Below are 13,455 nucleotides of genomic sequence, written 5' to 3'. Positions count from 1 at the left end.
ATCTCCTCCCCTTTTGGGTCAGGGCCCCCATGACTACAACCATGAAATTTCAGATTTAAACATCTGAAAATGTGAAATTTACCAATTTTAAAATCCTGTGGCCGTGAAGTTGACCATAATAGACCATGAATTTGGTAGAGCCCTAATCATTAGACCAGAACTTTGCAAGCTCAGCAATATTATTGATTGGTCATTCAGGCCTACATTTTCAAAAGTGCCCTTTAATTTGGGGTGCTAGCCTGGAACACCTAGTGGTGCCACATGGGATGCTGTCAGGCTCTGGGCTCTAGGCTGTCATGCCTGGTGGTTGGAGTAGTGAGTTGAATCCAAACAGAGTCAGGACCAGAAAGAAGGCAATGCTGAAACCAGGGTCTGGGGACAGGCTGTGGGTCAGAGTCGGGGAAAGATTCCATAGACAACCCAAATCAGGATTGTAATCTGAGTCTGGAAGCAGGCTGAAGGTCAAAGCTGAGTTGGAGTCAGTCCAAAGGTCTGGGGTTCAGAGGCAGGTGCAGGGCTGGAGCAGGTCAGGATCAGGGCTGGAGCACATTCAAATTAGGCCACAGACGAGGCTGGAACAAGGCTTGGACAAGGAACAGGGACAGGACTGAGGGTAGTCTGGAAGCCTAGAGAGTCAGTAACACCATGAGACAGCAGGAGGGTTCCTAGCCAAGTGGTGATCTTGTACAAACTTACTTGTGGTTCTGGCAGTAAAGGTGACATATCTGTGCACTGGGGTCATCTGACTTGGGCCCTGCCCAGGGATATGCTGCTGCAGCATGCCTGAGAGTTGAGTCACTGCAGGCTCTGCTGGACGGGGGTGAGTCCTAGTTGAGTGAGCAGCCATGGTCTAGCTGTGGGTGTGCCTCACAGATGCCCAGAACTAGATCTGTAGACCTCACTGTTTGCTGATTCTGCTGCAGACCTTTCCTGGGAGAGATTAGTTTAATTTTCTCTTTATAGGAAGAAATAAAACAGATATATTTTGAAGTATGTACTGCTCTTCTGAGTTTAAATATATTTTTAATTTTTTCCAGCCTGCCCATTGGTATATAAGGATGGCAACAGTTTAGCAGGTACAGTATTTGTACTTATGCATTCTGCATTTATGGAACCATTTTCATTTACTGAGATACGCACCTGTAGGGAATAAATTACTTACTTTTGTTTATAACAACAGCTGTTAACCGCACGGTGATATGATAGTTCAGTTTGTCCCTTAACATAATGAATTTAAAGTGATACGTTTAGTATTTTTATGCTTTCCAGGATTTAAAATGATGGAAATGTTTGGTTTGGTTGAAAAGGAGTTTTCGACAGTAGAAGGAGTATCTATGGAGCCTGGTACTTTTAATGCTTATCCATGTTACAGACTGCATAAAGATGCCTTGGTTTCTCAGCCTACCAAGTAAGTATTAATATATGTAAAAGGTCCTAGTGCCCCGTGCAAGACGCCACTCATTTTAGACTTAGCATTTCCATGGCGGAAGAACATGGAGACCAACATGTTATTTCAATGTATGTTATAACGGCGAATAGCAAGAGTGTTTCATGGATACCCAAGTCCTGAACTAACTCCACTCCAATTTTTAGCTTCAGACATAAGCTACTTGCAGACAGGTGTCAATATGATGATTATCAATTTCGTGTATGCAAATTTAGGGCCAGATTGTGATAATTTACTCATGTTCAGTATTACTTAACTCTATGAATAGTCCCACTGTTTTTCAGTGGGATTTCTCATGGATAGTGCTACCCACTGGGAGGAAGGGTATCAGTCTACCCATGTGTTTAAATCCAGGATCTGCCATGCAGTTCAAGAATTAGGACTAGGTTCTGTGAAGAGGCACACAGGTGGAGGTAAAGAATCGCCCCTGGAGTACTTATTATCTTACTCCTTCAGAAGAAGGGTGATGGGAGGATCTTCTGACCTTCCCTTAATCCACGAGGACTCTGCTTCTTGTGCTATGCATGGTCCATGGCTCCTCTACATCCAGTTCCCCATACAGACACAGTGGACTAAAAACACCACAGCAGAGGAAAGGAATGGATTAGATTTTATATCTGGGTGCCAATTACTGGATTACACCCTGCAGAAATTAACTAGAAGCATTTATTGGTCTGAAATTAGTACAGAAGAACAATAGTTTTTCCACAAAGAAATAGTTTTAAACGTTTATGTTAGATACCTTCTTGGTGTTTTGTTAGCCGACGGCCAAGGATGTTTGGTGAGGTGCCAGCTATGCCCGTTTATACCATCCGTGACTTTAACCGCTAGGACGCACTGTCCCTTCGTGGCGGGCAGCCCGGGCTAGGCTGACGGATGCCCCAAGGTCCTAACCACCCGTGACTTTAACTGCTAGAGCTCAGAGCTCCTTCGCAGCGGGCAGCCAGGATTGACTGACAGGTGCCCCAAGAGTTTGCCCCGTGGAGGCGGCACAACTCAACGCTAGGCTCTTAGTACTCTCACCTAATGGCCAGGCTTTAGAGCCAAAACGGCTGAGGTTCTTTAATTGTGTTGGCTGCTTTACAGTAAACCAGAGAAAACAAGTCAGGCTTATGCACAAATGGTTACCAAAATTTATTAAGCTAGATTCTAATCATGTGGTTACAAAATTGCTAGTGCCTACTTATTTAAATGTAGAGATGTTACACACACAAACAAGTTACAAAACTGAAGCCACAATCCCAAAGAAAGAAAACAAAGTATAGAGCTCTATTTCAAAATATGTGTACACTAAAGATAGGAGATCAGGTGTGGGTGCTTCTTACCCTCCTTGCATCTCTCGATTCCAGCGGTGCCAAGCCAGGATCGGTCACTCAATTCCGCGGAAAGACGAATAAGGGACAAGGCGTAGGGACCCTCTTAGCTGCAGAAGCCTTGGGAGGCTGTCACTTATCTGACCAGCAGATAGATAGTGAAAAGCACTCAAAAATCATGGTGCTGTAGGTCCCCTAGTTATACCTCTGTACTCCTTTATTCTCTTTCTCCTTTCTTATGCCAAATTGAGGCTGGTCTGTCTGGGTGACGCCAGCTTTCGCAAGAGTAGTTTACACTTGCAAGGGAGAGAAACAATAAGTGTCGACTACTGGACATTTCTTTTATCAGGGTAAATATTTTCCCAACTAGGATGTTGGTGTGTGTGCATCACGCTAGTTAGTAGGGGCTAAAAGCCATGTCTGTCACAGGGCCTCTGCCTGCTGTGAGCTTAATCGTTGTATCTGCTCCCAGAGGCACATTGTAGCAGCACACCTGTGCTTTCACAGCTTCAAAGGCTGTGCTGGAATATATGTTAAGTGCCCTGTTCCGGCTTCCTCCTGTGTTTCCAGCAATGCTGGTCTGAGGGGGGGGGGGGGGGGGCTGGCTGTCTGGCTACATGTTTATATGAAATTATCTTGTTTTGCCACAGTTGAGACTATACTCCTAGAAACTTTCTTATTGATGGCTTTCCCAATGTTTTGTTTGGCGGGGAGGCAGTTTGGTTGGAATCTACAGAGGTTAGCAGTTCATGCTTCTGCCCTCATTTGTTTTGCTTTATTATCTCTTCTGCTTTTCTATATGCTCTTCCCTTACCTCTCTGGCTACCTCAGCAGCACAGCTTTCCTGTTTGCTTCATTGTGTTTTCAACCCTTTGCACGGTATTGAGATTGTCTTTCTCTGTGTTGTTAAGGACTCCTTACAGGTATGGCTCAGGGATATCTTTCTTTTTTTTTTCTCATCTCATCTGATCTCATTGTGACATTGAATATTATGGATATCTCTCCCTTCTCTGAGCACTGTATGCAAAAACTTGATGTCTTCACTGCACTCCCTCTTGGTTTCAGTTCTAGCTCTCCTTTTCCAATTTGGAATGCTGTAAGATTCTGTTTTTCTATCTATCTAGTTCTCCATATATTTTCTCCTTGGGGACCACATTCTTAGCTTCGTCTTAGGTCATCACTTTTATTCTGTTCTATTGTACATCCGCCTTCCACTCAGTGTCTGAACCTTTTATTTTTCATTTACCAGCCTGTCTTGACTCTGTCAACTTCCACCAATGGTGTAATTTCTTACGCTGAATACTTTGAAGACCAAAGCTGTCCTCCTGACAAAATGGTCCTTTGTCATAGAATCATAGAATATCAGGGTTGGAAGGGACCTCAGGAGGTCATCTAGTCCAACCCCCTGCTCAAAGCAGGACCAATCCCCAATTAAATCATCCCTGCAGATGATTGTCTCTGACTTTACTGTCTCTTATCTCTGACTTTACCGTCACTTTCCTGAACTCAGATTTGAATTTGCTTTCCAAGCCAGAAATCCTGAAGAGACTCTTGGCCCCCAGTGTTTTATATTCTTTATATTCTTCATCTCCAATATATGTAAATCTGCCTGGGGTTTGAGTGCTGAATACACAATAGAAAACATGTTGCTGGTAAGGGCTTCAGAGAGTGGTTCTAAGAGCAGGACTTTGCCTAAGAATTGTGCACACACATACACAGAGAGAATGTACTAATGCATCCCATATGTGAATTGTACAGGTTATAATGATTATTGAATGCAATTTTTATGCTGTTTTCTTCCAAAAATAAGCACGGTATCCAAAAGCACACAATTTCCAAAGTAGCACTGGGACCAGTGGGAAGTTGGACTTATCAGTAACTTTTCCCCCCACATAAGGTATCTATACATGTTATGCAAATCAGACTCATAATTCATATTTCCACTTTAGAGCCAGCTAGTGCATTAATCCTGGACTTCTCATTTTTCTTTTGTCCCTGCTCAAGATTGGTCAAACAGAGCTTAAATAAAAGCTTAGAGTGTAGAATAACAAACCCAAGCTTTAGGAAATGAAATAAAATAACAAACATCTCTTCTATTATGAACATCCCTGCTCTTCTGAAAAAATTCTGGGAGGCTTTCAAAAGAGCTGAGTGAATAACTGATTTTTTGGTTTGATGGCCAAACTGCAAATGGCAAAAGAAAATTCATTGTGGGTTAACCAAAACTGATTTTGGGGGGGGAGGGGGGAAGGGGGGTTCTCAATTAAACTAAAAACTCAAAAAGAATAATAATTTTGCATTAAAACTCAAATGACTTTTTTTTTTTTTTTTTACATTTTTGGGCGAGTTTTACCCTTTTTAGTTTTTTTTTAAATCTAACTAAATTTAGAAATGAAATGTCATTTCAAAACAAGACATCAAAACATTTCCTTTCAAAAATGTCAAAATGAACTATTTCAACTTCTTTGATTTTTTTTTTTAGTCAGCTGAAACTATTTGCCAAGTTCTACCCGAATTCATGAATAGTTTTCTTCGACTGATGATGCATTTTTTTGGCAAATAAACTACCTACCAAAAAGTATCTGCCTATTTCTAGCTATCAGTAGATTTCAATTTTATATGTAAAGTCCATTTTGACTGGACTGTTTAAAATTTTGGCTTCTATATTTATAAAATACATTCTAAATATAATTATAAAAGTTCCCAAAATAGTCTCTGTCACAAGTTAGTTGCTTATCTACCAATGGTTTAAAGGACATTGAACTAGAAAGGAAAGGTCCATTATAATGGGTCTTCCAACTCATTTATGTTTTCATCACATACTAAATTTAAGGTTTCAGAGTAGCAGCCGTGTTAGTCTGTATCCGCAAAAAAAACCAAACCAGAAGTACTTGTGGCACCTTAGAGACTAACAAATTTATTAGAGCATAAGCTTTCGTGGGCTACAGCTCACTTCATCGGATGCATTGAATGGAACATATACTAAGAAGATATATATATACATACAGAGAAGGTGGAATTTGCCATACAAACTATAAGAGGCTAATTAATTAAGATGAGCTATTATCAGCAGGAGAAAAAAAACTTTTGTAGTGATAATCAAGATGGCCCATTTAGACAGTTGACAAGAAGGTGTGAGGATACTTAACGTGGGGAAATAGATTCAATATGTGTAATGACCCAGCCACTCCCAGTCTCTATTCAAACCCAAGTTAATGGTATCTAGTTTGCATATGAATTCAAGCTCAGCAGTTTCTCGTTGGAGTCTGTTTTTGAAGTTTTCTGTTGCAGAATTGCCACCCTTAATTCTTTTACTGAGTGGCCAGATAGGTTGAAGTGTTCTCCTGCCAGTTTTTGCATGTTATGATTCCCGTGTCAGACTTGTGTCCATTTATTTAATAGTATCAAAAATCTCACAAATGGATGCATTTAAAAAATGTAGCTTTTAATATAATTCATGGCTTGATCATAAATACCTTCAACTCCCATTGAACTCAGGATTAGGCCCTCAGTTTCTAAAATGAAACTCTTTTTTAGTTGCAGTTTTTAATCTCTGTTCTACTTTGTTATTTTAATTATCACTTCAAAAATGTAAAGCACCATCAAGTTTATAATTAAAATATTTGGAAAAATCCCCAGGTTAGCATTGTTCTAACTTATATCATGGTTGAGTAGATTCTACTAAGTGTAATGATGCCTGTCTCATATGGCTGCACGATCTTGATTTCAAAAGACAAGTCCAAAGTAATAAAGAATGCTTTTTAAATCAGCTTTACTGTGATTACTTCAGTGCACAGAATATTCTTTTTGTTACAGATACTTGCACCCAGAGGGGCTGCCTTCAGACTACACCATTACTTTTCTATTCCGTATACTCCCTGACACACCCCAGGAGCCATTTGCTCTGTGGGAGATTTTAAATGAAAAATATGAGCCACTTGTTGGAGTTATTTTGGACAGTAGGTATTTTATATCTTATGGCTTCCTTTTTTGTCCCCTTGGGATGTGTGATTAAAAATAATGCTGAAACTAGGCATTGATGATGGTTTAAATAAAGAATGTATTAATAAAATAATTATCAACATATTGAAGCTGTGGGTCTCCAATGGATTTTCTATAGATAGAATCATATATTAATCTGAGCTGGAGTCAGTTGTTCAGATTTGGATTTTAGTTACTGGTGAAAATCTGGAGTAACTGTGAATTTACATGGGTGAAACTGAAATTTGAATCCTCCCAAGTTACTTTGAAAACTCACATTGATTTCAGTTGGCACTGGATCAGGGATGTAATAGAATTACTTTTTGATGTATGCCAATGAGATCAGGATATTTCTCAAGGCAGTGTTTCCTAGTGGATAGAGCACAGGACTAGGAGTCGGAAAACCATAGGACTATGCTGGCTCTGCCACTGGCCTTCTGAGTGACCTTGGGAAAGTCACATCACATCTCTGTGTCTCAGATTCCCCATCTGTAAAACTGGGATAATGATGTAAAGTGCTTAGAGATCTACTGATGGAAAGAACGAGGCATTATTATTATTTAATTATTTATATTACTCCCATCACCAGAGTATAGGGGCACATCCCAAATATTTGAAAATGAAAATATCAGGAACATTCTTTCTTAGAAAATATAAGGCCCACATTTTTAAAGATATTTAGACATTGCTGGGCTCAGAATTGCAATGCCTAGCTGATTTAGAGCCTGTCTGATTTTCAAAGGGATTTAGGCACTTAGGACATTTAAGCTCTATAAATCACTTTTGAAAATCAGACTTAGTCCCCTAAATCAGTTAGGCAGTGCAACACTGGGCATTGCAGTGCCTAAATACCTTTAAAAATCTGGGCTCAGGTGACTTTCCCAAGATTACATAGGAAATCTGTGGTGGAGCAGGGAATTGAAGCCAGGTCTCTTAGGGGATATCTATATTGCAATTAGACACCCATGGTTGGCCTGTGCCAGCTGACTTGGGCTCATGGGGCTCAGGCTAAGGGGCTGTTTAATTACTGTGTAGATGTTTGGGTTTGGGCTACAGCCCAAGCTCTGGGACCCTCCCACCTCTCAAGGTCCTACACCCCAGGCTCCAGCCTGAGCCTGAATGTCTACATCTCAACAGTTAAACAGACCCTTAGCCCGAGCCCCACTAGCCTAAGTCACATGGCATGGGCCAGCCGTGGGTGTCTAATTGCAGTATAGACATACCTTACAGGTCTAACCAATATGTTGCCAAGTGCCACTATTGACAGTCAGATACAGCATGAATGTATGAAAGTTAGAAACCTTGTATGATGATTATGAAAGACACTGTAGCATTCCTCATTGTGTGTGCTGATCTCAGGTCCGTGATTAAGATTGTAGTCAAGAAGTAACCCAGTTCTCGCTATAAACCCAGTTCTCGCTATAGACTCTAGCTATAAACCCAACTCTAGCTATAGATACAAAACAAGAATGCTTTCATGACTTCATAGAAACACCTGGTGCCTTGTAGTAGAGGCTAGCAGAATGTGATAGGCTTTTAGTGCTTTTTGCAAATCAATTCAAAACATCTTCTATGATAGACTAGGCTGAAATCAGTGAGGATATTGAATATCATCTGGTCACAGAGCTCTGCTTGTACCTTTCATCTGGGTTACATCTATGGGACAGTTAGAATGGGGTTTTCAAAGGACCCTAACAGAATTTCAGTGGTAGTTGGGCACCTAACTAGAGTTAACTGGAGAAACTTTGACAGAACTATATTTCATCATAATATGCAATTCCATCCAAATCCAAACTCTTGGCAAAATTAGGTCAGTTTTGTCTGAGTTTTGTTTTGGAAGAAAAGCAAGAAAAAAGTTCTGACAATATCAAAACATACTGTTTTCACGTTTTCAGAATGAAACGTTTTGATTTTTCATTTTGAAACCATATTTCTCTTTTTTGCATTATGTTGTAGCATATTATAATATAATACAACATTTAAACAATCAAAATTGAAAATTTTGATCAACCTGAGGCCATTTTTTTTTTTTACATTTCTTTTATGGGGAATTTCAAAATTTTCAGTTTATGTTGCAATTTGGAACAAAGTCAGGTTTCAAAATCTTTTTCATAAAACAAAATTCTCATCCTCTGCACAGCTCTACACCTAACTCTTGTATGTTCTTTTGAAAATCCAAGTCTCGGAGAAGACTTATTCCAGGGGTATAATTCTGTAGCTGCTGCCAGTGAAGAATTCCAACAGACTCCAGTGGCTACATAACGGTGTAGCTGCAAATATGATGTATCAGAGGCACTATACATTGTAGCGATAGAGCATTGATTTAGAAAGTACTAATAACACAGCTTTTCCTTTCCTTAACCAGAATAAATAGCTGCATGATTTTCAGTTTGCGGAACATAAAATACAAATGATAACTCTGTAGACTGTAAGGTTTTTAGGGCAGGGACTGTCTTGAAAGTTTTGTCGTCTGTTACTAAGAACAGTGTTGGCTCTTACAAATAATGATGCACCTGTTTTTTCCTCTCACATTGAGATTTTCTCTCTCTCTCTCTCTCGTTGTACAGATGATGGTAAAACTCTGATTTTCTTTAATTATGACTACAAAGGGGATTTTCAAACTGTTACTTTTGAAGGCCCTGAAATAAAGAAAATATTCTACGGAAGTTTCCATAAGGTTAGTTATACTAACAGAAAAATGCATTTTAAGCATACAGAACAAAGGTTTTGGAGTTCCCTTTTTCACATTTTGAGGATTTCTTGTATACATTCCCCTTTTGTCAATGATTTCTTGTATTTTACAGTTTACAGGTCATCTACCAAACTCTGTTAAGAGAACAATTTGGCAATAATAGGTTCATGTATGTAAAGGATTTGTTTTATTGGTGTTGCTGGTAATATCAACCATGGTCTCATTCTTCATTATTATCTATTCACTTCTGTTTCTACCTATATTTTAAAATTGGTCAAATTCAGTGGTTTAGAATCGGTCGAAAAGTGATTTAGACAATAAATGGCTTTTCATTTGAAAACTGGAAAGTTTCACTGAAAAAGGAAAAATGCAGTTTTTAAAATTTTCTGCAAAAAATAATTGGCCGTTTTTGACCAATTCTATATGTATAGTAGAGATGCACAAGGATGATCCTTTCATAGTCATTAAAGATCTCCTGGCACTTCCATAAGAATAGTGGTAGTAGCCTTGGTGTTCTGGCTAAGTTCTAATAGTTACCGTGTTCCTAAAAGTCTGTAAATGAAGACACACATGACGTATTAAGATGGGGTTGTACTGCACATAGGAGTAAATAAATCCCTTTAATTATTCACTTTTATTTCTGGGGCTCAAATCTTTCATTAGGAAAAAAAGCACGTATATCTCACTGATTCCCCTGGCCTAGTTATGTTTGAAAGGCACAAGCGTGGGTGCCTTGCAGTCATTTTGTGCCAGCTAGGCCTGAGCAAAGTGGCTACAAAGTTATTGTGTGGCTACTGCCCCTCCCTCCCAGGTGATACTCCCGCACAGAGAGTCTTCCCCACTGCTCTGCCAGCTTTGCGCACCTCTTCCCCCAAAAAGCTCCTGGCACAGATGGTGCCTCAAGGTGGGCTGTGTGTGTGGAAGGTGCAGGATGGGTTGTGACTGGAGCAATCCTGTGTGCTGGGTACTGCCCAGCTGTCTCAAGGCCCATTAACGTTGGACAGCAAGGTGAAAGATAACGCAGCTCTCGAGGCAGTGTGGGGAGGCTTGTGCTGCTACTTCCTGTGCTTTCCTGTGCCGTGACTCACTAGGGGATTTTGATCTTGTAATGTAAAACTTTCACACTGATTTTATTTGACAATTTCATCCAAATTTAGTAAATTTTACTACTATTTTTGGTAGAGTCCATTTGTCTTTTGTAAATCTGCAAAACATTTTGGGTGAAAGACAGTCCTGTGCGACAGGCTCAGAAAAGGCCTGCACACCACTAAGTAGCACAAAAATCAAGGGCTCAGTGGGACTTAGATGGCGAATAATCCTTGTATTGGCCCTTTGCACAGGGGTGAGAAGATGGCCACCTGCTCACAGAGATTCCATAGGCAGAAAGAGAGGCTTAATTCATTGAATGGATTATCTGCTATGCATTATTTGCTCAGCTCCACTAGCTAACATAACATCAACTCATTTTAAAAATGCTCACTGTGTCTGGTAACCCATATTCCTTAGTCTCCTCTCTGTGTATTTGAATATCTTTACTTTTGCCTAGTTACATGTTGTTATCAGCAAGACTACAGCCAAAATTATTGTTGACTGCAAGCAAGTGAGTGAGAAGACAATTAATGCAGCAGGGAATATTACTTCTGATGGGATAGAAGTGCTAGGAAGAATGGTCAGATCCCGAGGACAAAGGGACAACTCTGCACCAGTAAGTGAAACAAAGGCCATTTTTAAACCATAATAGAATTCTTAAAGTTGAGCATGCAATATCCACAAATTTGTGGTTTTAGCGGAAACAGGATGAGCTGAGCTAGGACACAACAGAGTTACAATGTTTTAGAAATTCTGTGAAAACCTGTTATAAACTTCAATCTAGGCAAAACCATTTTGATTAATGATCTCCACAACTAAGATTTTTCACTCACACACACATTTAGAAGTGAGTCCCCCTGTGGAAGGTACTGTGCAGGAAGGGATGGTTGTTGCCCGAAATAACCCTCATTACACAAGTTAACAATATGCATAACTTGTGGGTCCCAAATCATTTAAACATGATTATCAGTGATCATTCTGAACATCCCTGTGTGTATAATCCCCCGTGTCCTTTAATGTTTGCCTGGCCTTAGGCTTGCTTCCTATTAATTTTATATAAATGCTTTGGTTTTACACAGACTGTCTCCATGGGCGCCTTTCCCAGCATTCCTGGTGCCTTTCCCAGCATTCCTAGCTCCTTTAAAAATAGTAAACATTCAAGTACTTAAAAATATAAATGATCTTCCAGAATCTGAAGAAGTAGATTGGGTCCTTCCCTCCACTCACTTCCCCTTCTCCTTAGAATCATAGAATATCAGGGTTGGAAGGGACCTCAGGAGGTCATCTAGTCCAATCCCCTGCTCAAAGCAGGACCAATCCCCAACTAAATCATCCTTTGTGGTGCCTGCCCCCACGCAGAGCTGAGCGGCTACCAGAGCCTTGAGCAATCTCCCATTGTCTCTGCTGGTGTCCAGGGGGAAGGAATGGGTCCCTGCCGATGTCAGGTGCAAGAGTACATTCCTTTGCTCTCTGATGTCACGTAGGACTGTGAAGGTGCTTCTGGAGATTACCTGTCACAAGACCCCCTGCTCAGGGATCTTGCTTTCCCAAACACAGTAATCAATCTCCTTATCCCACAAAACAGCTCAGAGTCCAGACTGTTGACATCGTCAGGGTTTCTGAGGCAGTAAAGATTCCCCCACCCAGCCACTACCACTCTGGAGTCATTGTAACCGAGGTTTGGGAAGGTGCAATTGGAGTCTGCAGGATCTCAGGGTTGCAGGGATGGTTCTGCCCCCTGGAGGTGTTACTGCTTCATCTCTCAGCCCATGTGGCTGGGCAGGAGGGGTCCATTTGGGGCTTAGTGCTCTGAGGCGGAGTGGGTGGGTAGTTCCACTCTATGCTGGCATAAAATTGTGACATTCTCAAATCAGACACAAGTATAGAATCAAAATTTCCATCTACTAAGAACAGAACAAGTTCTACAAGGCATTTTAATCCAAAGGCAGGCAGGTCTGACTTTTAGCTAGCTTCCCGGTTCTGGACCTGATCCTCAGCTGGTGTAAATCAGCATAGCTGCCTTGACGCCAATGGAACTCCATTGATTTACGCTGGCTGAGGATCTGGCCCTCTGTGTCTGATTCCCACTAGGTCTTGCTCCATGCCAACCTTAACATATATGCAGAGTCCTTGGATGTTTTCAATTAATAAGTATTGATACTAATACTTCTTCATTAAGGGTAACAGTAGGGATCCCAGAAGCTGAATGTTCTTGGTTGTTAGGTTCTCATCCCAATTTAAATTGAGCAGATGTTTACATATATTTTTAATCTGCTTTTCTCCATTGCAAATTATTTTTTTAAATGACCTGGGGAGGGAGTCATTTTTAAATAATTGATTTATATCTAAGTTTTATCCGTATCTGTTCAAATCTTCTGAAATGGACATTCCCTTTGGGTGAGGTCCTGGCCCTTTTGAATCAATATGAGTTTTACTATTGGCTTCAGTGGTGCCAGGATTTCACCATTTGTCTTCTACAGTTGGATTTAGTTGTTGGAGGGGAAAGTTTGTGGGGCATGGAAGTATATCAACTTATCAGCTGTATAATCAACTCAGTGCATTCTCTTTGAACTGTCTTGACCTTGAACCCAAGGCTTGGTTTGAATGGGACTGAGGTTCGTATTTAAAATTTATCACTTCTGATTATATTTAAAAATTCAGTGCAGTCAAAAATATATTTACCCAAAGAATAGATTTCTGTGGGGGAAAAAAGAGTCTTTAGGCTTCAAGCTTATGGATGATGATTACTGAATATCTTGCCTCTAAAGACAATTAAACAGAACAACCTTTGTGGCCACATTCCAGTAGTAACAGACAAAGGCAAACTCAGAAAAGTTTGGAATTAAAGAGGTCTTTGTAGGGAAAGAAATGGTGGCTTTTGTTGGAATCTAGAAATCTATAAAAGATAAGTCATTCAACAAGCAACCCACTCA

At 40.3% G+C, this 13,455-nt stretch overlaps 1 protein-coding gene across 1 annotated transcript in view; it reads left to right on the top strand.

The window, feature by feature from the left end:
- COL14A1 (collagen type XIV alpha 1 chain) overlaps nucleotides 1–13,455 on the top strand; it is a 167,747-nt gene that overhangs the window by 93,142 nt on the left and 61,150 nt on the right. Inside the window, exons 29-33 of the mRNA XM_077808839.1 lie at nucleotides 1,038–1,076; nucleotides 1,270–1,408; nucleotides 6,577–6,719; nucleotides 9,309–9,418; nucleotides 10,980–11,138. Coding sequence (XP_077664965.1) covers nucleotides 1,038–1,076; nucleotides 1,270–1,408; nucleotides 6,577–6,719; nucleotides 9,309–9,418; nucleotides 10,980–11,138 — 590 coding nt within the window. The remainder of the gene's footprint in view (nucleotides 1–1,037; nucleotides 1,077–1,269; nucleotides 1,409–6,576; nucleotides 6,720–9,308; nucleotides 9,419–10,979; nucleotides 11,139–13,455) is intronic.

The sequence above is a fragment of the Eretmochelys imbricata genome, chromosome 2, assembly GCF_965152235.1.
Source record: "Eretmochelys imbricata isolate rEreImb1 chromosome 2, rEreImb1.hap1, whole genome shotgun sequence".
Classification (NCBI taxonomy): domain Eukaryota; kingdom Metazoa; phylum Chordata; order Testudines; family Cheloniidae; genus Eretmochelys; species Eretmochelys imbricata.
The sequence above is the reverse complement of the archived record's forward strand: the minus strand, read 5'-3'. Positions and strand labels throughout refer to the sequence as shown.